This window comes from Chaetodon auriga, chromosome 4 (assembly GCF_051107435.1).
Source record: "Chaetodon auriga isolate fChaAug3 chromosome 4, fChaAug3.hap1, whole genome shotgun sequence".
Classification (NCBI taxonomy): Eukaryota; Metazoa; Chordata; class Actinopteri; order Chaetodontiformes; family Chaetodontidae; genus Chaetodon; species Chaetodon auriga.
In genome coordinates this window covers 6,819,584-6,842,201 of record NC_135077.1, presented here as the reverse complement: position 1 = coordinate 6,842,201, position 22,618 = coordinate 6,819,584, and the positions used below count along the sequence as shown (strand labels likewise).

General features: G+C 41.3%; 3 protein-coding genes across 4 annotated transcripts in view; 2 read left to right on the top strand and 1 right to left on the bottom strand.

The window, feature by feature from the left end:
- Positions 1-85: 85 nt before the first annotated feature.
- LOC143319968 (ecto-ADP-ribosyltransferase 5-like) lies at positions 86-2,236 on the top strand. 2 transcript variants are annotated; one of them, XM_076729283.1, is made up of 3 exons: positions 86-160; positions 961-1,105; positions 1,305-2,236. In XM_076729283.1, the coding sequence occupies exons 2-3, from the start codon at positions 965-967 to the stop codon at positions 2,148-2,150; spliced, it is 987 nt and encodes a 328-aa protein (XP_076585398.1). In that variant the 5' UTR covers positions 86-160; positions 961-964; the 3' UTR covers positions 2,151-2,236. The 2 variants fall into 2 exon arrangements, with proteins under 2 accessions (XP_076585398.1, XP_076585399.1); XM_076729284.1 differs by lacking the exon at positions 86-160 and having other exon boundaries at positions 390-1,105.
- A 3,214-nt stretch (positions 2,237-5,450) lies between these two features.
- Positions 5,451-13,849, top strand: vwa10.2 (von Willebrand factor A domain containing 10, tandem duplicate 2). The gene is made up of 18 exons (XM_076728816.1): positions 5,451-5,581; positions 6,058-6,548; positions 7,017-7,224; positions 7,815-7,900; positions 8,027-8,120; positions 8,723-8,851; positions 8,941-9,127; positions 9,482-9,651; positions 9,900-10,012; positions 10,200-10,316; positions 10,465-10,659; positions 10,743-10,878; positions 11,207-11,359; positions 11,505-11,597; positions 11,857-11,966; positions 12,336-12,500; positions 12,601-12,924; positions 13,329-13,849. The coding sequence occupies exons 2-18, from the start codon at positions 6,369-6,371 to the stop codon at positions 13,749-13,751; spliced, it is 2,883 nt and encodes a 960-aa protein (XP_076584931.1). The 5' UTR covers positions 5,451-5,581; positions 6,058-6,368; the 3' UTR covers positions 13,752-13,849.
- Positions 13,850-17,743: 3,894 nt separating this feature from the next.
- Positions 17,744-22,618, bottom strand: part of LOC143319459 (cytoplasmic phosphatidylinositol transfer protein 1-like) — a 67,633-nt gene continuing 62,758 nt past the window's right edge. The window contains exon 9 of the mRNA XM_076728467.1: positions 17,744-21,621. Within this exon, the coding sequence (XP_076584582.1) occupies positions 21,263-21,621 (359 nt within the window). The 3' untranslated portion in view covers positions 17,744-21,262. The remainder of the gene's footprint in view (positions 21,622-22,618) is intronic.

The window sequence follows — 22,618 nt, the reverse complement described above, 5'->3', positions numbered from 1 at the left end:
TGGTAACACTTGTAAATCCTGTTTGGTAGCTTTCACAGGCAAAAACAAAGGTAAGTCGAGTAGCAAAACACAAAAAGCACAGAGTAGAACAGAAGACATTTTCACTCTCGAAATGCAGTGATACGAGACAAAACTTCACCATAGTGCTGTTCACAATGTGGTAAGTTACAAAAACATTTTCAACATATAGCTTTTCAAAATGTATTGTGCTCTCTGACCACTGCACATCTACTGAATACACATCAAATTCTGAGAGGAGTCGATAGCTCAGCACCACAAAACTTAAGCATGCAGTGCCACATCTTGATTTGTGTTTAGGTCAACTGGCTTCTTACGGTGGAGCTTGATATGCTGCTGACAGGGAGAGTCACAATGCCTTTAAGTAAATTGTACTGTCAAAATGCAGTTGAAAATGAGCTTTAAATTAACCCTTGTGCAATACATCAAATGGAAATATGTATGTTTAATATTGTGCTTGAGTACTTAAGGGGCACTGCAGGCTGTTGTTGATAAGACAGGCACCTGGCCAGGTAGGTACAGAGGTGTGTGAGTGACTCATTTACTATCAGGGGAGCCAAAAACATGCAAAACACCAGCATTCAGTCTCTCATTCTCCCTTGGTGTATTTCCCATTTGTGAGCCTACTGGTGATGAAATGCGGTGCTTACAAGAAGTGAGGCCAATTGAAAATATGTAGACAAAGTAAACAAACTTACATTATAGTTTACAATTTAAACTTAAATCAGTGAACAGCACAGTTATCGTTGCCATCACACACCTATTGTGTCCGACCTGTGCAACCTCACATCATGAACATATTATCGCCCCCATCCAGGCACTGTAGGCACTGGGTTTCCCTTCTTGATTCCAGACAGGATGATACGAAAAACATTTCACATGGAACCAAATCCCCCTGGATCTCAGTTCCCCAGATTAACTGACAGATTTCCTATGTTCCAGATGCATGATGCCTTCACGGGAGAGGCAAGCATGTCAGAGAAAAACTGTAACTGCATGCGTAGTTACTTCTCTTGTTCTTTTGGTGGGACTGCTGGTGTTTGTTGTCATACATCTGGCACTCAGCTGGCAGGATATTGTTGGAGAGGTATTTAACGCTTATTCATTTACTGCATATTTTGGAATCCTTTCCTCATGTTTAAGAACACACTGTCAAAATTATAATCTATCATTGTTCTTCAAGGAAAATACAAACTGCAACAGAGCTTCCAGCTTAGTGCTGTTCATTTAGTGTATGTTTCCATCTACTGGATAAATACTGAATAGCATGTTTCTCGTCATTGCAGCGTTCTAGTCAGGATCTGCCCTGTGGCCTAAAAGAAGACACGAATGACGACTGCAGATCCAAAGCCACGGTTGTGTCTGATGAAGCCATAATGCAGACGTGGGACTCCAGTACAAACTTCAGTCAAGCCTTTAGGAACGCAGAGCAAAAAGCTAGAGAGCCTTCACATGACTACATAAAGAAACATCATTCAATTGCCATATACATGTACACAAATATTATACTGCGGCATGTGAAGCCAGACCTTGACACTGCTGGAAAGCAACCGAGGGAGACATTTGAGTCCCGCTCTCTTTATTTGTCTCTAAGTGAAGCAATTCAGATTCTGAAGCACAGTCAGGTGACATGCCTGACTACCAATTACAGAACAGAGACACTTCTCAATCTAAACATCTCCAACAGACTGATTCGTTTCAGCACCTTCATATTAGCCTCTGACAGGTGGAACCTCACAAGGAGCGCTTCATGTTTTGAAGTATGCACATGTTTTGGAGCTGATGTAACACATTATTCAGCCTTGAAACAGAAGAGCCAGGTGCTGATTCCTCCATATGAGGTTTTCAAAGTCACTGGCATCGAGAGAGATGCACAGAGGTGTGAAGTCACCTACAGGCTGAACAGCAACCTAAACTGTGTCTATGATAGAGAGAGCAATACATTGCATCCAATATCTGCATTACCAGTGGATGGATTCTGGGTAATTTTTAGCATAACTTGTTTGATAATTGTGTCACTTTTGCTCCCCTTTGTCATTGTGAAAGTGTTAGAAAAGCATAAGAAAACTGCTGTTTACAGTGCCACATCTTTGTGTACCAGCACATATTCTCCTGCTACAGCTGCTATTTAAAGGTTTGATTTTAAATAAAGATGGTCCTTTGAGCTTTGCAATTGGCATTTCTGTGTTTTAAAACTTCATGCATAGGAAAAGAGGAAAGTATGGTCATTATATTTGTTCATCCCAGCTAATATATACCATATTTGAAATCTATACATAAAAGCAAATTTTCAGAATTTCATAATGTGGTATTTACAAACACTGCTAGTAATTATTGCTGAAGCCCACATTTCTGACTTACTTGTCATGTTGGAATAAAGTGCTCTGATCAGATCTGGAACATGCCTGAATACAATCAATGAAAAATACTGGCTTTTCCCTCTTTACCACCTTTCAGTTGATAAAATAATTTTAGCAATAATAATTATAATTAGGGATGAGCGAGTACACCACTATCTGTATCTGTTCAACCATCTAAATTATCTGTATCCGTATCTGTACTCGGAGTGGGCGGAGCCTAAAGGAAATGGGTGGGGCTTAAATCGGTACATTATTTTAAGTCTGAAATTGATATACCAGTGTGTAAGTGGTCTGTAAGACTGTTCATTTTTTAATGATCTGTGTGAACTTGGTGATTCATGCAAACATCCAGTGATGGCAAACAGGGAAATAATGTGTCAGCCTTGTTCACTGTATTCTTCTCAAAAGCACCGCGTTCAGAACGAGCAAAGTTTTCCAACTGACTTTATATCACCAGCCAAACTAAGAGCAAGCAGACGGTATAATTTAAAAAAAAAAAAAAAAAAAACGACCGGAGTGGAGGCAGTGACCGACGCGACACGAGCCGTTTTCAGCTCTGTCTTGTCAAATGCACCGCGTACGTTACGAAACAAGTTCACCAATTAACTTTAAATATAATACAAACTGAAATAGAAGCGAGCTAAAGAAAACCTAAAGAGTACTGAAGAGAGCAACGTGAGCTATAGAGACATGTCTGTGTAGGGAGGGGCGGGCGCTGTGTGTGACTAGCCAATCACAGAGCGTGAAGACAGTCAGTTACCCAATGAGGATTTTCCTTCAGCACGAGCGCGCATATTGACGAGTTTTACTCGTATCATGCTCGTACTCGTCAAAAATGCTTTTTCCATAACGGATACTCGTCTGTAACGAGTATTCGGCTGAGCCCTGACAATAATATTCACTTGCTCATATTTTTCAGCTTCTTAGGTTTCCTGTTTTGTGATACCTGGCAGCCCAACACCGACTGCAGGGCCTAATGATGAGTCAAAACATCATTTACATGAACACTGGGTCTTCATAGGAACACTCACCCAACTTCTGGCACATTTTACTGTGTCTTGGTGACTGAGGAATTTTACTTTACAAGTTCAGCTTTGTCACAATCTTACACACACATTCTTCTCTGAAATGTCGCAATCACTTGTTGATGCAAGATATGGTTTAAATATTCAAACCAACCTTTTAAAGTCAACAAGTTTACTGAGGGAGTGAAGAGGTGGAAGTATGTCAGGTACTTCAAAGACAAAGAAACCCAAAGACAGGAAAGTTTATTTTATCAACCATGTTGTTTTAGGTGGTGCACAATTACTTATTGTGAGCTGGATTTTGGAATTTGACATTGTGGCAATATTTGGTCAAGATTCTTACCGGCGATCCTTCAGTGCATATCAGTAAAAGGTTTAAGATTAGTAATAACCAAAACAGATGAGCAGGACTGGCATTCAGTGCCATCAGGCAGTATCGCAAGACAGAAAATGAGAATGCTGATAAACATATACTATATATCTCATTTCATAAAGAATTTATCCCTCATGGCTTATTATCAGAGATGAAATCCTTTTGCCCTCTGACTTATTGTATATGTCCTCCACAGGGACAACACTTCAAGACAATGTGTATGTCTCAAAATGCTCTTACTAAACGACACTGGCCACATCTGTGTGATTGCACTAGTTGTCAGTTTTTATCCTCGACAAATGTAGTGCTACCATCTCCTTGGACACATAAACTCGACCCTGAATCATCGCTTTTAGGCTGCTGAATGTCTTTTGTTGCTTCAGAGGTCAGGTCACATGTCTCATCACCTCCTCATGACTGTCCTCATTTGTAAATCTCCATGGAAGAAGAACATGCCTTGGGAGTTGCCACTGAAGGGAAAAGGCTATTTCCTGAGAACGGCATGTCTCAGCTAGGGAGGGTCTGTCAGTGTTTCTAAATGTGTGTGTGTTTTTGTGTGGGAGGTTGCATGACAGACATCAACCTGACTGACATACACTGATGTATTCTGTCCAAAAAAGAAAAGAAGAAGAAAAAACATGTAATACATAAGTAAAGATTCAAAAGCAACATTTTTTGGTTTTAGTCCAATCTGCCTGCTGTAGCTATTTCTTGGCAACAGCAAAACACAGTGACCATACGTAGTCCTGTCCTTTCAGTGATTTTCCAAGATTTTTATCATTCACAGATGCGTATAGTTTACCAAACACATGCTTAACAATTATAACTGGCAACCTGTGCTACAGCAGGCAATCCAGCACAAATTAAATTTGTGAGATTTAGAGGTGTTGGTAGGTGTGTTAGGGCGGCACGGTGGCGCAGCAGGTAGTGCGCGTGCCTCACAGCAAGAAGGTTGCTGGTTCGGGCAGGGCCTTTCTGTGTGAAGTTTGCATGTTCTTCCCGTGCATGCGTGGGTTCTCTCCGGGCACTCCGGCTTCCTCCCACAGACCAAAAACATGCTCGTTAGGTTAATTGGTCTCCAAATTGTCCGTAGGTGTGAGTGTGAGTGTGTGAGTTGTCTGTCTGTGTGTCTGTATATGTAGCCCTGCGATCGGCTGGCGACCGGTTCAGGGTGTACCCCGCCTCTCGCCCATTGCTAGCTGGGATAGGCTCCAGCCCCCTGCAACCCCGAAATGGGATGCGCGGGTAAAGAAGATGAATGAATGAATGAATGAATGGTAGGTGTGTTTTTTGAGTTTTGAGCTTCCATTCGTTGTGCTGAGGCTTAACATGACTCCAGCTCCATATTTGACACGCAGACATGTTGAACTGTTTGTTTAACTGGACACACACATTGACACACGTGGCCTATAGATGTGAATACGTTTTCTCTGTTCCTATCAGATGGATGGATGGATGGATGGATGGATGGATCCTGCATACAATGAAAAGTACACTCACACCCATGTTCTCCCTCAAACATGATGCACACATGCAAAAAAAATGTGTGTGTGGGAGTTCATGTTTGAAATTCTATTCATCAGCTCAATCAGCCGTGGCTAAAAGAAGAAGGAATGAGGGCACAGACTCACTGTCTCTCAGCACACACACTCACACTGTTAAAGTTCCCAGATAACGCAGGACGCATGCAGGTCTGGACACAGCACAATCTACCTGAATACAAACATGGAATGCTGACATAGTAATACAGAAGTGGTGTTTAAATCAGAATAAGGCTGGACTGCTGGTGAGCAGAGTACTCACAGGTAAGAGTGTGTAAAATCTATTTACATCTTCTGTATATGTTTTCTATTATAGCAGTCTTACACACTGCACCATTTGTAATTGTTGTAACTTAATATCATTAGCACCATAATCTGTTCTGTGTGGTAATGTGAGCATTTTTGTTTTTTTGCTATACAAGAAGTTGTCTTTTAAATTAGGTCAAATGTTTATTTGAAAATGTTTAAATAGCACGAGTTGCTCTTGAAACTTTTAGAGGCAGAGATTCTCATATTTGACGGAAGAATATTCACAGCATGTATGCCAGCCCCGAAACCACACAAGCATTTGAAAATTGTGCAAGAAAAATCAAAAATCTCATTTTGAATGTACTCTCATGATAACATGTAGCACCAATGCTATCTGTTGGTTCAGTGTTATTACTCCATTGTGTTGTGAAACGTTTGTTTCCCCCCTCATTGCTCTCTGTGCTGATTTTCTCTTTTTCTTTCTTCCTCAGGTGTTTTCATTTGCCATTTGTTGCCTCGTTACACCTGGTTTACTTCCAGTAACCCTCGCTGTGCTTGGCCATATTGTTGTCTGTTTGTGGCAACCCACTGCTGGGGAGCTACTATAGAGTGCCAGAACTAGTCTGCTTCTGTTCAGTTGATTTTTGATGCAGACAACAACAACACAAAAAACGAGAGCGAGTGAAGGCAGGAGTTGAACAGACCAAGAGAGGAGTCGAGACAGGTTTAGAGACAGTAACCATTCAGATTTCTTCTTCTTCCAACTTCATCATCCTCCATCGTTGCTGTCAGACAGAACATCATGTTGCTGGTGGTGGTGGTCCTCTCACTGCCAGGCTTCATTCACAGCTTCCAACCACTTTTCTCATTTGATTGGAACTCCACCACTCACCGTGACATCACACAAAGGGCGGTCCTGAGGAAGACAGCCGAGGTCTGCCGAGACATCGCTGCCTCTGAGGACCGGGACTTCAGCCTGACTGTGAGTTGGAAAACCACACTAAAACTGAGAAACCGTGATCGCTGTGGCAAATTTGAATATCTAGAATACATATGTTATGATATGGGCCCAGTTTTGTGTAATGTTTCCCCAGGAAGCTAGGCTCAACTTTTTCAGCATGGTAGTGCCATGAATAAATATATTAATTATTGCAAAATCTTGAAAATAAAACAATTAAAATGATCTCAATGCAATCAGTTCTCTTTGTTTTGTTAGCAACCTGCTCCGTTCTTGAGCTCTGGCTCCCATATTGGTCTCTGTGCCCAGATTTTTCCTCAGAACAACTACAGGGAGATGGAGATATGAGTCTCTATGACTGATGCAAATGTGAAAAATAATGCTCTAATAATTAGTGTTAAGTGCAAAACTATATAAGGCATAAGAGTACAGTGTTGTGTTTCAAACCTAGATTTTCGAACATCAGGTCATTTGTCATGTCTTTGTCTCCAGATTGATGACAGCCTGACAGTTGCCAAGGTGCAAAGGGCCTGTTCCTCTGCAGGTAGCTCCACTTCTCTCCTCTCAACTGTCATTTTCCGAACTTCCATTGCAAATATGTACTTCAGCAACGCTAAAGTGGACGTGGTGTTTGCACTGAATGAGGAGCGCCACTTTGATGGTGAGACCTTCCAGGGAGGACGCAACATCATCACAGCAGGTACACATCAAGAATTGCTTTCCTACAAAAGAAACATATTAAAATCTACCATATATATTTCAGGAATTTCATTTTTGTTGTTTAATTTTTTTACATTATTCCTTCAGTTGATCAGGGGGCATTGTAACAGTTCCATAGCTTTGGAAGTCATTTCTTTTTAGGAAAACAAAAATCAAGCTCAGTGGTGGTGAATTACAAATTCTACACCAAATAAAGACAATTTAGCCAGCTGGCGGTGACAAATGAAAAAACAAAGAAATGGTGTGGCTTAACCACAAAGGAAACATCTACGGTGATGCCAGGTGTAGTGAAAGGCAGTGAACACAGTCATATTTAATATCTCTATGAACATAGACGTTCAGGAGACAGTCTGCATTTTACTCTTCGTGTTTTTATTAGTCCCTTTACTGATTAGAGAAGATTTTCCAGTGGAAAACATGCCACCAGAACAAATTTGGTCAGCTGGAGAGAATTTACGGCATCAGCTGCATGTCTTCATACAGGTTTTGCAGAAGAGCAAATTTTCACATCTTGCAAAGTGCAGCTTCAGTTTGTGCCCAACTCTCTCTGTTCTCTGCTCTGCTGTTGAGGCGTGTTTGCTGTGAAGGCCAGTGCGAAGGTGGAGAGCTTTGTCGCAGGGAGGTGGACTCTTGGACAAGTCTTTCATACCCTGCAGGTGAGAATGATAATTATTGTTGCTAATTTATGCGGGGATGGTGGTGTCGTTATTGAGGTGGCAGGCATGATCAAAGCAACAGCAATGTTGGTGTACTAAATAATGTTTCATATTGTCCATATTAAGGACTTCTACAGCCATAGTAACTGGGTGGAGCTGGGGAACAATGTTCCTTACAGCACTCTGATCAGACCAGACCAACCTCTTGAGAACCTGGCAGGTAGGATGCTGCTATCATATGTCCACAAGATTGCTGCTTAGCCATACTGACTGCCTACGCTTGAGTGAGAAATCACACTAAGCACATTGTCTGTGTTTATCTGTCGCTTGTCAGTTAACAAATGTCTACCTTGCATGACTCATAAGAACGTAACAGTACATGGATACATATACACACAAAGCCATTGTTACCCAATATTTTGGCATGGTTGACTCTACTGCTTAGTTCCCACCCAACACGTCGTTTTTTTTTGTTTGTTTTTTTTTTTAACCAATCCACATCAAATTGTTCTTTAATTCACAACATAAATTATTCACAATTGCTCTTCCCATTCAAGAGGATTCATCAATTAACAATTAAAATCAGCAATGATCACAGTTCTTCCAGTAATAGAAACATTAAACAATATTTATTTAAACCAGGTTACTGACTCTCCTTTGAATACAATTTTTAACACACATACAGATATTCATGTCTGTTTGAAGTAGTGGAATGTGTTCAGTAATGAGTTTGTAAAACTGGTTAATTTTAAACTCGTTGTCCCATATTTTTGGATGAATCCACCATGCCAGGTTAGATTTTTGTTGTTGAATTTGCTGCAGGCCCGAGCACTCCAACCTGTAGAAACTGTACAGGAGGGAATTGTGCAAACAACCTTCTGCCCGAGGTGCTGCAGCAGCGGTTCCTCACTTCAGGCTACTTCAGCGTGTTCTCCTCAGCAAAACCTGCAGGTAACCTTAATCATTTTGTTTTGTTCCACTATTAGTATTTTGTGAACATCTGTTAGTAACATGAAAAACATTTTCTGACCGTTTCAAAGGAAAATGCAGCCATGGTGGATCATTGGACAAGACAAGCAAACAGGACCCAGTGGGGGGCATCAGTAAGGACGACACTGGATCCAGTCATGGCTCTCTTCACCACAAAGCAGCTGATCTGGCTGTCAGTGCCACCATGGAGCTGCTGGAGGACATCAGATTAGCTACTGGAGACAAGAACTTCCTGCGGTGTGGACCACCTTCTCCTGAGCACTTCTTGTGACCCTGTAACAGAGGAATAAAGATGCGTCCACTATAGGGCGGATGTAGACTGGATGGACCAAATTATAGCAGTGATGAAGAGCATGTATCCATGCTTCATCGTTTGTTGTAGATGTCCAGGTGTAGTTTCTGTGCTGAACAATAGCATCATCCTATTATGATCCTGTTGCTTGGGGACGCAATTAAGCAGTGTATAATGTTTCCCACTCCTCCACATTTAGCCATCTTTAGTTGTTGGCCTTGGTCAAGATCACTGACAGATAAATCAGCCATGATCAGCAGGATAAGGTATTATGTTTTGTCTCTCACGTCTTCCTGCAGATTGATGGGCCTCTCCCAGTCCTCTGTGCTGTGTTTTGTCATTGACACCACAGGCAGTATGAGCGATGACATAAATGAGGCTAAGAGAGTTTCCTTTGACATCATTGACCGCAAGAGGGGAACCGAGCAGGAGCCCTCTGCCTACATACTGGTACCTTTCAATGACCCAGGTACAGATGTATTTTCAGTTTATGTGTGAAGATTTACTGTTTGAGTTGAGTTTACTGGCATATTTGCTGCCCTTGACATATTTCAAATAAAGTAGGCCTAATTCTACTGTGAACATTAAGAAAAAGTACCAAATCTGGACGTTTTTCTGTAAATTGTAAACTGCATGTGAGTACTTTAGCCCCAGTGATCAAAGTAAGATATATAATCAGGTTAGTGAAAGCGGCATCGTTATCATTTCTATATCCAGGTTTTGGACCTCTGACTGTGACGACCAATGCAGACATCTTCAAAGCCCGCATCAACGAACTGACTGCAAGCGGAGGAGGAGACATCCCAGAGTTGTGCTTGTCTGGACTGCAGGTATTGATCATAGTGTTGTTCACTATTTTCTTGGAATCAACATTTGGGCAGCAAAGTTTTGTAAAGCAATGGAACAATATCATTATGTCATGAGACAATTCCACTTGAAGTTTAGCAACTTTTAGTTTATCAGATTTTTTTTTTTATTGGACAGTTTTTAAATAAATAACACCTTTTCTTTTGACAGCTTGCCCTGACTGCTGCTCCACCTTCCTCTGAGATCTTTGTCTTCACTGATGCTCCAGCTAAAGACATTCATCTGAAAAGCACTGTCACTGCCCTTATAGAGAGCACCAAGTCTGTGGTAAAAATTGATTTTTTTACCATCTTTCCTCTTTCAATGTCAACACATTCCATAAAGAAATTATAACATGGAAACAAGTCTGTGTATGTATGTATCCAGCTCTAATATAGCCTTCACAAGCATTTTTTTTCTATCCTATTACTTACAGGTAACTTTCATGTTGACAGATGTCCTGCCCAGTCGACGGCGCCGCAGAAGTGTGAGTCCACGCTCAATGAGCCAATCGGATGCCCAGCTCTACCGTGACCTAGCCCGAGCCTCTGGAGGTCAAGCCATTGAGGTCACCAAGTCTGACCTCTCTCTGGCTACAAGTGTAATAGAGGATTCATCAGCCAGTGCTGTGGTGAGACATCGAGCAAGAAAATCATACTTGACTGACGACGTCACCACTCAGGATAAATATGCAGTTTCTGTTTCTTCTTTCAGGTGACAGTTTTTCAGGTAGTAAGAAATCCTGGAAGTCCTGATAATTTCACATTTACCGCTGATGGTTCTTTAAGGAACATGACTGTCTACATCACAGGAGCCTCATCTCTCACCTTCAACCTCACCAGCTCCACAGGTGTTGTTACTGCTTCTGTCTCTCAAGTTTAAGTAGAAGTTTGTAAGATTTAGAGCGATCTATTGGCAGAATGTGGCAGAAATGGAATATAAAAATCCTAAGTATGTTTTCATGAATGTATAATGGAAACATAAGAATCACTGTGTTGTCATTACCTTAGAATGAGCTATTTATATCTACAGAGGGAGTGGTATCTTACTCCCTCCATCATCTGCCATTAAAAAAAACCTTTAGATTACAGATTAGATTTGTTTGTGCTGGCAGACAACAGTATTGTTTGACAGTGTTGTTTTAACAGCGTCTCTCTCTCTCTCTCTCTCTCTTCCAGGTGTATCTCAGAGTTCCAGTCAGTCCAGTGGTCCTCTGGCATCAATCACCACGGCAGGAAACTTACGTCGTTTAAGCCTCAACACCGACAATCAAACAGGATCATGGGAAATAAGGGTTGACTCTAATAATCCCTACTCCGTGAAGGTCACGGGTCAGTAATTTGAAAGAGGTTACCTATAGCCAGTGAGAGTTAAATGAGAACTTTCAAAAGATTGTTTGTTGTCTGTAGTTTTGTTTGCCATTGTAAATGGTAACCCCTAATAGTCTGTGTGTGTGTGTGTGTGTGTGTACACCAGGTCAAAGTTCAGTGAACTTCATTTATAACCTCGTTGAAGCTCATGAAGGACCCCACGGAGACTTCAGTCTCAAGCAGGGACGTCCTCTTTCAGGTCAGACCACTTTTATCATTATTGTCATCTCTACATTGGGGTTTGTTGTTTGTTTGTTTGTTTTTTCAAAGAGTCAACTGCCTTAAAATGCTTCTCTTACAACCCCAAAAAGTTCTAATAGTCCAGCACATCAACTCAAACTAGTCTCCCTCATCACGAGCCCCTCAATATTCTTTAGGTTGGACATAATGTTCACATCTAAGGAGCTTTTACAGTGATACTCATCTAGTTTCCCTTCCTCTCTTGTCATAACTTTCAGGTGGTAATGCCAGCCTTATGGTCTCTGTGACAGGAAGTGACACAGTAAAGGTCACGGAGGTCACTCTGTTTGACAGCTCAGGGCCAACAGAGGTCAACGGATCACTGCAGGCATGTCATCATACTGCATCACACACCCAGGAGCTGAAGTGTAAACTTTACTTTTCTGCTTCCCAAACAAAATCATTTTACATTTGCTACCTTGAAGGAAGCCATTGGTTGTCACTGATGCCTCTATACTTAGAGATATCCCTGAATGCTCCACTAGAGAGCCTAACAACAGTCCTGTGATTGGCACTAATGTGATGATTATGTTGTTTTTTGTTAAAGTTAGGTTTAGTTGACAACAGTTTGGTTAGCGAGGTGCATTGAAAAAAAATTGCAGCTAGCAGTCAACAGTCAAGCTCTTATTGATCTGACCATCTCGTGTTACTGTCTACCTTGTGACAATGTTTGTCTTCCTCGTTCTGTCCTCCACAGTCGGTGGGAGGTGGTAACTTCTTGGTGACATTCAGTGGAGTCCCAGCAGGTGACTTTGTTGTTCGCCTGAGAGGAGAGGACAGCAGCTCCTCCTCCAGGTCAACACAGAGCAGCTTCCAGAGACAGGCTTCCACACAGATCAAGACCTCAAGCATATCTGTTACTGTGAGCTCAATCACTACCATCAAAATATAATTATATACAATTATATACAAAAGGATATGTATAATCCCATTTCTCGCCAACTTTTCCCTCACTTTTTCAGGCCTTAGCCAACAGCACCAACATAGAACCAGGCTCCACCATCTCCATCCCTTTCACTGTCGCCACAACCACCAACGGAGTTGTTAACAATTCTGCAACTGGGTCATTCACAGTGCGTGCCAACAACGACCGCACCTATTCTTCAACTTCACCCAACACCGTCACCATTGCAGCAGACGGTGGAGGCAAAGCCAACGGCACTGTGACCTTAACAGTACCAGCCAGTGCTGCATCAGGAACAGATGTGACCCTCACCATTGAGGCAGAAAATGCAGCTGCCACTGACATCAACTACACTGTCCTCAGGTTTTCTGTTTCTTCCAAGGTAAGAGACAAACTCATGCACTCTATTTTTATGTGGAATTAAAGGAAGAAGAAAGTTGGTGGTTTGATGTAGGAGGAAAAAGAAAATGTTAAGAGGTTTGTTGAAAGCAGTATTGTATGGGCAACATTTTTCAACATTTCTCTGTTAAGCCAGTTATAAAGAATAATGGTCAAATACATAATTTATGCTGACTGCAGACAAATCAGACCACGGCAGAGATGCTGGGTAGCTGTTTCTAACATTTAAATGACTTTCTTCCTTTGACCATTCATTCTCTTTGATTTTACAGTGTTAATGCTGTTGTAATGGCATTCATAGCTGATCAAACTAATTGCCCAGTTTTTATTCATGTTCTTTATGATTTTTATGATGCCCCATTCTGTGTCCTGTTTCTGTTTCTCCAGGTGACAGATATTACCCGCCCAGTGTGTCAGGTGGTCAGCTCAACCAGCTGTCCATCCCTTTCATGTGTTACCTCCCAGTGGAAGTTCATCGCTAATCTCACCGATGGCATCAATGGAACCGGCATTGAGAGCGTCACTATCCGCCAAGGGAACGGTACCCTCAATACCAGCACAGTGGCTGGAGCAGGGGGCGAGAACATCACAGTGGCTACCTACAGCGCCTCCTGCTGTTCACAGAATGTAGAGCTGGCTGCTGTAGACAGAGTAGGAAATGTGGGGAGATGTGGGGGTCAGGCGAGAGAATCTGCCACAGCTGCCCCGGTGACTACAGCTGCAGTGAAGACAACATCCACTGGGGGGCACACTTTGAGCATGTCACCCTGTCTCTGGATCAGCTTTGCTGTCGCTCTCCTGTGGAAGTAAAAGGGAAAAATGGAAGATACACTTTGAAGGAGGAATTGTGGCACATGAATCAAGCGTCCTCTCAAAGTCTTTGATTTATTTCATCAGGTGTGTTTAAATTTATGTACAGTCTCTTTAATTCATTCATATTCTTTTCTTCGTGTATAAACAAAATAAAGAACTATTTTGGATAAACATTGAAGGGTTACTTTATTCATATTCCTGGTGGTGTGTAGATTTGTTGCAGTCATCATAATGTGGAGAGAGCAGTGAAGAATGCAGAAGTGACTCTCTATCGGAGACAAGCTGATGTTTTCTGGCAGGCCTACAGCACACAGTGTCCCAAACAGTGACTGAAAGTTTACCATTAATCATTTCTCAATAGAAGCCACTGGTGGCACTAGAGGAGAATAGTACTAGTAATAGTTGTTGAGGTATTTTAGAAGTGGTGGACAGACATTACTGCTAGCATGCTTAGCTGAAAACTGCTGATTGTAGAGCAAACTGTTCCAACACCATGATGAAGAGAAGGTGAAGTGCATCACATCCGGCTGACTTTTGGCTTGAAGACAAGATGCTGAAATTTCAAATGTCTTTGTTTCATGGGACTAAACTCCCCTCTGTGTCCTCCGCCTTCTCAAGTTGGTTCGGGGGAAACATTTCAGACACAGGTTAAGTCAGTACCACTGCAGTGCAGGGGAAGGGGTGGCTGAGAGAACACATCAGACCCAACTTCACTCCCACAGACCTGGAAGGATCACCTGAATCAGTCCAGGAAGAACCAAAACGGTAACTAAAACATCTGACTACAGTACCAAGAGGAGATCAGAGGACTTCTGGGGGTGAGACTGGAAAGAAGTCATCTCAAAGTCAGTTTCAGTGTGATGCTGCAGGAGTTCCCCCTCAAGTGTTCATCCCCCAGCATGGTTTAACATGTTGGTTTGTAGTATTTAATTTGGAGATCACCGGTAGTTAAGTTATCAGGGTTTCTTAGGTTTAGTTTAGATTCTTTTCTCTGGGTTGGTTAGGGGGGATGAGCTGGCTTTGACGGCCCTTTGTGTGGCCGACTCAGTGCCTCCCCATCTTTTGTTCTTTTTCTTTGGGAATTCCAACCCTTTTGTTTGTTTTCTTTAAACTTTGAGTATGTTATCTTTCTTAAACAGTAAAGCTTGTGGGTTTTCCCCCAGCTGATAACAGGTCTTAGCTTCCTTTATATGCTCCGGTCTATGTCTGAGACTTTGCTGTTCAGAGCGGCCGGAACAAACATATCTATCGTATCACAAATCATGACAGCCCTTTGTATGTCATAAAACAACCCCAGTGAACCCCCAAATTCAATGTGAATCTTAAAATTAAAGCAGCTTTAATTAAAATGTTGTTTTCCCACAATGAGAACTGTCAGTTTTTGACAAACAGAATATTTGGAGAGGCTGAACGTCTTGGAGCTGTTGCTGTGTCACTCAGCTGTGGTTTACAACCACCCCTGTCTCTAATTGGCGACCACAATCAGAGAAACACAGACTGAATTACATTTTCTGTTAACATGAGGAGATGTTGTTAATAAATGCACCTGCCAAGTCGCAAAATGTTGATACTGAAAGTATCAGTAAAATGTTGACTGAAAACAATTTCATGTTTTCTTCCAAAATTGTCAGTCTTGTAATATGCCATCCTCTGGGAGTGACTAGAGCATTACTCGCCTTTTTTTTTTTTTTTTTTTTGTTAGCTTTGTTTAGGCACTGACTGCACTTTGTCAATGTGAGAGAAAGAGTGAAAGATTTCATTTTTTTTTAATTGAATTTTATTTTTTTTAAATAACATTTAAGCAAAATCATGAACCCACCATCCAACCTGACCACTTTCCTGTGACTTTAGCGAGGTTCATAAAATCTAGTGTTACACTCACTCAGACACACACTCAGGCAACGATTATGTTTGTCAGCACAAATAAATTATGAATGCAAATTTGTTTAATGTAATTTCTATGAGACAGGGTTGTTAGAACAGGTTCAACTCAGTGTCTGCCAAATCAAGCACAGCCATTATCGGGAACTAGACTGAGCTGAGTTGGTCTTGTTCAAATAAGCCATTCAAACAGACCTCCACACCCACCTGCATACCTGCTCCTCAGCCTCCTATCAAGCCCCAACTGTCCCTTGTCAACCCCAGTGTTATATCCTGGCCTCTCTGTGTCCTGCCTCTGTTCTTGTGTGCTGTCTGTTCATGATTCTCCAGCCTTTTTCTGTTATTCATCTGCTTTCTTCCTTTTTGCTGTTTGCATCTGGATTCACGCTGCAGGAGGCTTCAGACAGTGCTTATGTTGTGTTCATGATATTTCAGAGTTATCATTATGACAGCTTTATGACTTGTGAATTGCATTGTAGTTGTAAGTTGTAATTACAAATTGGAAACCTTTCTAAAAACTATGATACATGCAACTTGGCCCTTAATAGTATGGATGTGCCTGAAAATATAAACAATTATTGATGTCTCCCATCAGCCAAAGACCATCTTTCAATGTAATCAATCTCTAATTTAATGGATATGGTGTCACATTGTTAATGCACAGTATTTAAATGCTCACTAGTCCAGCTCTGTAATCATACAACCGTCACAATGATGTCAGCACTGGCATGACATGGAAACCTTTTCCATCTCTGCCATCTGTCACATATGATGTGAATGTGGCAGAAGGTGCAGACTGGGCAGGTGTGAATTTCACCACTAATGAGATACACAACAAACCTGATTCCAGTTACAGTTCATGGTGAATCTCAGAGGAGCATGTGTTCTGTCAGCAGCATCACCAGATGGTAAGTGGTACATGTGAGAGTCTATTCCTAACCTTACCTTTAAACTGACCAAAACAGCAATACATGGAACTCAGGCCACTGAACTGTGAGGTGTTATTCCCAGAATTGGTTTGTTATTCATAGTGGTGGAGGAAGTTTTAGGTCAGTGTAAAAATCCTGTTACAAATAAAGTCCTGCATTGAAAATGTTACATAAGTAAAAGCATGTGAGTACAATCAGGAAAATATACTTATAATATTAAAAGTCAATGCAGAGAAATGTCCCATGTGACTAACTGTTAGGTATTATATTATTAGATTGTTATTCGTCATGCATAATGTGTGTCTCTTACAGAATCAGCAGGTGGAGGCTGTGACTGCAGGTTGATGGCAAAGGCTAACACTGAAGGTTCAAGATGCTGCTTTTTACCAGTCTATAAATGGAGTCTGTGCCTGCAGAATGGCTCAAAGGCTTTAGTTTGAGGGTCTGCTTGGATTGTCTGAGGGAGGAGCAGGCAACGGCTTTCTGGCAGCGACTGCAGATGAAGGATCTGGTTATAGCTATCTGCCACAATCTTCAGGTAGAGGCTGCAGCGGCACTTTTTGGCAGCAATTTAGCGGTGGACACTGCTCACAAAGCCTGCTGGTGAAGGTTCAGGTTGCACCTTTCTGCAAGAATCTGCGATGGTGGCATTGACACCAGGTGTTGACAAAGTCTTTAGGTGGGGAGGTTGATGGCAGAATCTGCTGAGGCTTCAGGTGGAGGCTGTGGCTTCAGGAACGTGGTGGAGGCACTATGTTGAATTTTGGGCTGTACCTTTTTTAAAGGTACAGGGCAATAGTATCATGAAGTCAGAGTGAGCAGACAAGATGTTTTAAAAAACTTTAATTTTCTTGAGCATTACTGATCTGTTTTCAGTGTATGTGTGTCAGACCAACGCTAAGTAAACTTTGCTTATATGCTTATGGAAACTCATGAGGGAGCTCACAGTGGCTTCAGTTTTAATAAAGTCTTGCTACAGGTAGAGCATTTTTTCTCATTGTCCCCAACATCAAATTTTTTCAAAGACCCAAAATCAATAATAATAATAATAATAATAATAATAATAATAATAGGTGAAGATCACCATCAGCTGGTGGTAAAGAGGGCAAAGAGAAGGATAAGGCATACATAAGGGTTTATGTGAAACATGCACAGGTAACAGAATGAATAAAAACACTGTTGCAATGACTACTAAAGTTTATTTGTCTATTTCAGAAAAAGTAAAACAATAATTACAACAATGAACCAAATGAACCTCAAAGAGCGGTAAAAATATAACAAATACAATAGTTAAAGTGGACGTAAGAACTAAGAGTGACTTCCAGCAACCGAACACCAATGGCACTTCTGGGGCCTGTTTCACACAGCAGGATTGATGTAGAAAGCCGGATAAGCTCGGACCGCAACTGATCTCCAATACAGAGTGAAGTAGACGGAGCTGTTGCTGGGTTCACTCAGTGCAGGTCGACAGCTAACGCAGTGATCCTGGTTGGTGAGACAGGCCCCAGTTATCAGGAGACAGCACAACAGCCTGGCGGAATGCAAACTGCAGCATTAGAAGGGAGGAGGAGTGAAAATCTTGGTCCTTTTATCCAATGAAATAAAGATAAACTAATATAGATTTTCCTTCAAACAATACAGCAACCACTAAATCAAAGTACAGCAGGTTTATTACAAAAAGAGAAACAACAGAAAAGCCAATCACTGCTCAATTAACATGTCAAGTAAACATCAAAGCAGCCACTAAAAAGAAAAGCTTCATTTCATTCTACAACTTGTACAAATCAATTTGCCCTGCAGGGTCACCGAAAGCAACTGGAGAGTCAAAAGTGCAACACTACGATGAGGAATCTTGATACTTGATTGCGAAGAGTAAACTAAAATGAATTCAGTATCCTCAATGGATGTGAATGACCTCATAGATACAGATGCAAATTACTCCGAGATTAAAACAAACCTTTAATTATGACTGTGAAGATGTCATCCTTATCGCACACACACTAAAGAAGATCCTTCTCTGTCTCTTTGCGCACATTCATGTCACATCAGTAATGCAACAACAAATTCAATGTAAGAAAACCTACTATATTAGTCATTAACAACAGTATTTACAATACCTACTATGTTACTCTTTTAAACAGAGCAGAGCTTAATGTTACACAATTGGACATTTTGCATTACTTTTAATAGCCCGTGGTAGATCAACGTATCCCTGGATCTCTGTGTTCCTGACAAGAGAGATGGTCAATACCAGAGTTGTAAGTATGTATAATCTATACATAATAGATCAATACAGAGGGCCAATAACTGGTATATAACATTTTTATCCTCAAAAGGCAAAGACAAAAGCTACAGTTACAGATAAATAGCTACAGTTGTTTTGTTTTTGTTTTTGTTTTTTAACAAAAGCCAGTGAGAAACTGTACATAATATTAACAGTATTTTATGGCAAGACCACTGAGGACTCTATCTTCGACCTGCTCTCTTCGAAGTCACCATACTGTATAATAGGACTTTGGTCCAACAAACCCAACAAGACTGTGTAAGATACGGACATTTCTTCTTTGTCAAATAAGATGTCAAATATTGGAAAGTGCGTTTGCACAGTAAGGTTGGAAGTAATTGGTATGGAGAGGGGAACAAAAATGTGTTCATTTTCTAAAACATAATAACAAGTTAGCCCTGTTACTTGAGAAACTGGTAATGTAGTTTGATATGATTCATTTGATCTGATGATGTTGTAGTTCAGCTTCCATACTGTAGCCCACTTTTAGTCTTGGTTAAATTCAATATTTGAGATAGAAAACAGGCAAAGAAATGCAATCAATTTTTGTGTCTGTATAGATAAAATATAACAGATTTTGGTTTACACACGTAGGCGATGATACAGTAGTTGCATGCAGAGGCACTGAGTTGAAAGCGTTTGTAGGCCGATATTTTCGGGGCATGCTCACGTTTCACTCGAAATCTGTTTTTTCTATTATACAAAATTAGTACAGAGGTTCCAAAGTTGGCATTCAGTTTTTCATAGAGTTGCATCACCAAATATACTGTTCCAATCCATTCATGTACAGTATATACATATATATGTCACATAATATGTATATATGTTGTGAACAATCCATGCAGCATATAAAACTCTCTTTGAGTAATAGTAAAAGGGGGTTCATTAGTAACTTGCTCTCCTGATGTATTTGTTTCTCCTTCAGGGTTTTAGACGTTAATTTGCAACATCAGAAATAACGGGTCACTGCAAAGTATGTTCCCATTTCCAAATGATTTTCTGTGACCACTAAAGTACTGGCTCAGTATCACCAAGCAGCGCCGCCAAAGCAAAGGTGTCAGCACTTCTGCAAATTCTATGCAGCTAACGAAGCACATGCTCAAGTCAGCTTGATGCACGTGCCCTCAAATCAAGCTTTGAGTCTTCCTTACCTCCACTGTGCACAAAGCTAAGTCAATGCTTAACCCCCCCCCAAAAAAATGGCCATGTTCCTACATATGACATAAAAGTGATTTGCTGATTCGATGAAATTCCATCACATTATCACATTTTATGTCACATGAGATGTCCAGCATTAGTTTCAGGCAACATTTATTATTTTGTGTTTTCTGTTGTACTGACCTCTCAGCCAACTTGAGTGAGATATATGCAGTAATAAACTTCAACAAATTCAATTTTAGCCATTAAACTGTCATGCTAAAACCGCAAAAGCAGATATAGCAACAGCTTAATCTCACTAATAAATCCTCCAAGGTTTCTGGTGTGTAAACATTCTACGGGTTAAGTAGACTGATATAGTACATACAATAGTTGCTGTATTGTAAAACCCGTGGAGGTATAAAATGTGGCTGTTTGGCAATAAGCGGGGACAGAAAGGTACAGTAACATCCCTGCCTTTGGAGTGTGAGCCAGGGAGAATTGGGTAGACCTGAGGTGTAAACGCTCTATGATTGTACTGATTTTGCATCTGTCATGTAATTGGATTTGGGATGGACAGGATGGGTGAAATCGGATCCGCAGGCCAGTTTGGACGGCTCAGGAAACAGTTGTGAAATGGTTCTATTATGAGGACACTTTGCTGTCTTTCTGGTGTGTGTTACACTAACATATTAGGTCTAATGTGCTACTCTAGTTTGTGACATTGATTTCACTTCTAATTCAATGCATTTGGCCTGAAAAATGACAAAATTCCTTAATCTGAACACATTGTCAGAACTAATAAACACCAGTGGCTCTGTGATGCTAAGGCAGCTACTTCATAGTTCAATAGTTTGAAAGCAATGAGCTTATCTGATTGAAGAAAGCATGACTAAGGAAACACTAAGAGTAATTTATCAATATAAACATAAGAAACTGCCGCTCAACAAAATTAATTACGGATGCTCTTTGTTTTGATTAGACATCACAGGTGGCTGGTAAAATAAATGAGACGTGACTGGCTAGACTCACCGGAAGAGGAAGTAAGCCACGTGGCTGAGCCTACAGCTGCCTGGATGGCTTTAACAACACTGATGAAGTCTTCTAAAGTGATCGCTGTGTGTCCAGGGTTATGGCAAATCATGTGATATGGCTAGAGAACTTGAACATCTGGGCACTGGTGATTGGAGGTTAGGCTAGTCTTGTTGGGCTACTAAGACAGTGGCGTTGGGGGAGTAAGTAAAGCAAGGCATTGGGGAAGACATCCCAAGGTTCCTTTACTGCTCATCCATCTCAGCAAGATCAGAGTTGGAGGAGGGTGGTGTGGATGTTTGGAGGTGATTTGAAAGGGCTTGTGGGCTCTGGTTAGAGCCCTGGGGGACGCCACTCGGGACAGGGTCGGGAAGGGTCAGGGTTTCTGGAGCAGACTTTTTGCGGGGTCGGTCCTTGGGGACAGAGAGGGACTCAGGCGCATCAGTGCACATGGGGGTGGAGGGGGCGCTGGCAGGGCCAGTGAGGGCACAGGAGGACAGGGGTGTCTCACTGATGGAGATCGATGGGGGAAATATCCCGATCTTCTGGTTGGTGGCCTCCTGGATGGTGCGCTCAAACTCTCTCACCTCATCCATTGTCATGTCTGGATTGGAAAAAGATAAATTGAGACTAATGAGAGGAAGAATTGGCAAAGTATATCCATAGCTATATATATATATATATCGCTATATATATAGCGATATGTATTGCTTAAGAAAAAAGGGCTGGAACTGTAGTTTTTAACCACAAGTCATTATGAGAGCCACAGGCATACCAAGAAAAACAAAGATTGAAAAACCAAAAAAATAAATTACGATTCTTTATTAGCTCACATCGTGCTACTTTAATAGCCAAGGCATTTCTAGTGCTCATTTGTGCCGCCTCATGTTTCCTACATACCTTCTCAAACTTCTGGGGAATGTTGGCAGACTTGAATTATTCTATTCTTTATTATTCAACAGTTCATGTGTGCATCGTTTGATTTCATGTAGGGTAGATTGAGTGGATGTATGTGGACAGTTATATGCAACTGTGATAACTTCATTCACAGACACCAGTGGTTCAGATATGAGACAGAGGAGAAGCAATGGAGTAAAGAAACAATGAAAAATACACATACGCTTGCTTTGTCATGGATCTCTATGCCATCCAGTGAAGATGGGTTTGTTGTGGAATGCTCTTGCTGCTCATGGCAATTTACGACTTTAATGTTGGTTTTCTCATGCATTTGTCTCTCGTAATCCCGCACATCATCCAAAGTCATATCTGGAAGAAGGGGGGGAGGGGTGGAACGGAGGATCGAAACGTTGGTAATCCCTCTATAATTGCACTCCAGTTGACGGACAGGTGTGGAAGGAGGGGGTTAGGTGGCAAACGTGCATTCCATGGGTGAGTACAGTGTTTGTAACGGATAATTACAGTTTTTTAAAGTTAAAAACTTTAGCGGCCATCGTGCTTGCTTCCCATGACCCAGAGAGTTTACAGGAGACAGGAAGTATGAGGTCAAGGACTCTTCAAGATTAAGGAAAGATTAAGGAAAAGCATGAATAATCCACACCAAACAAAGAGGTTGGATCATTGGAAGCACAAGAAAGCAACAC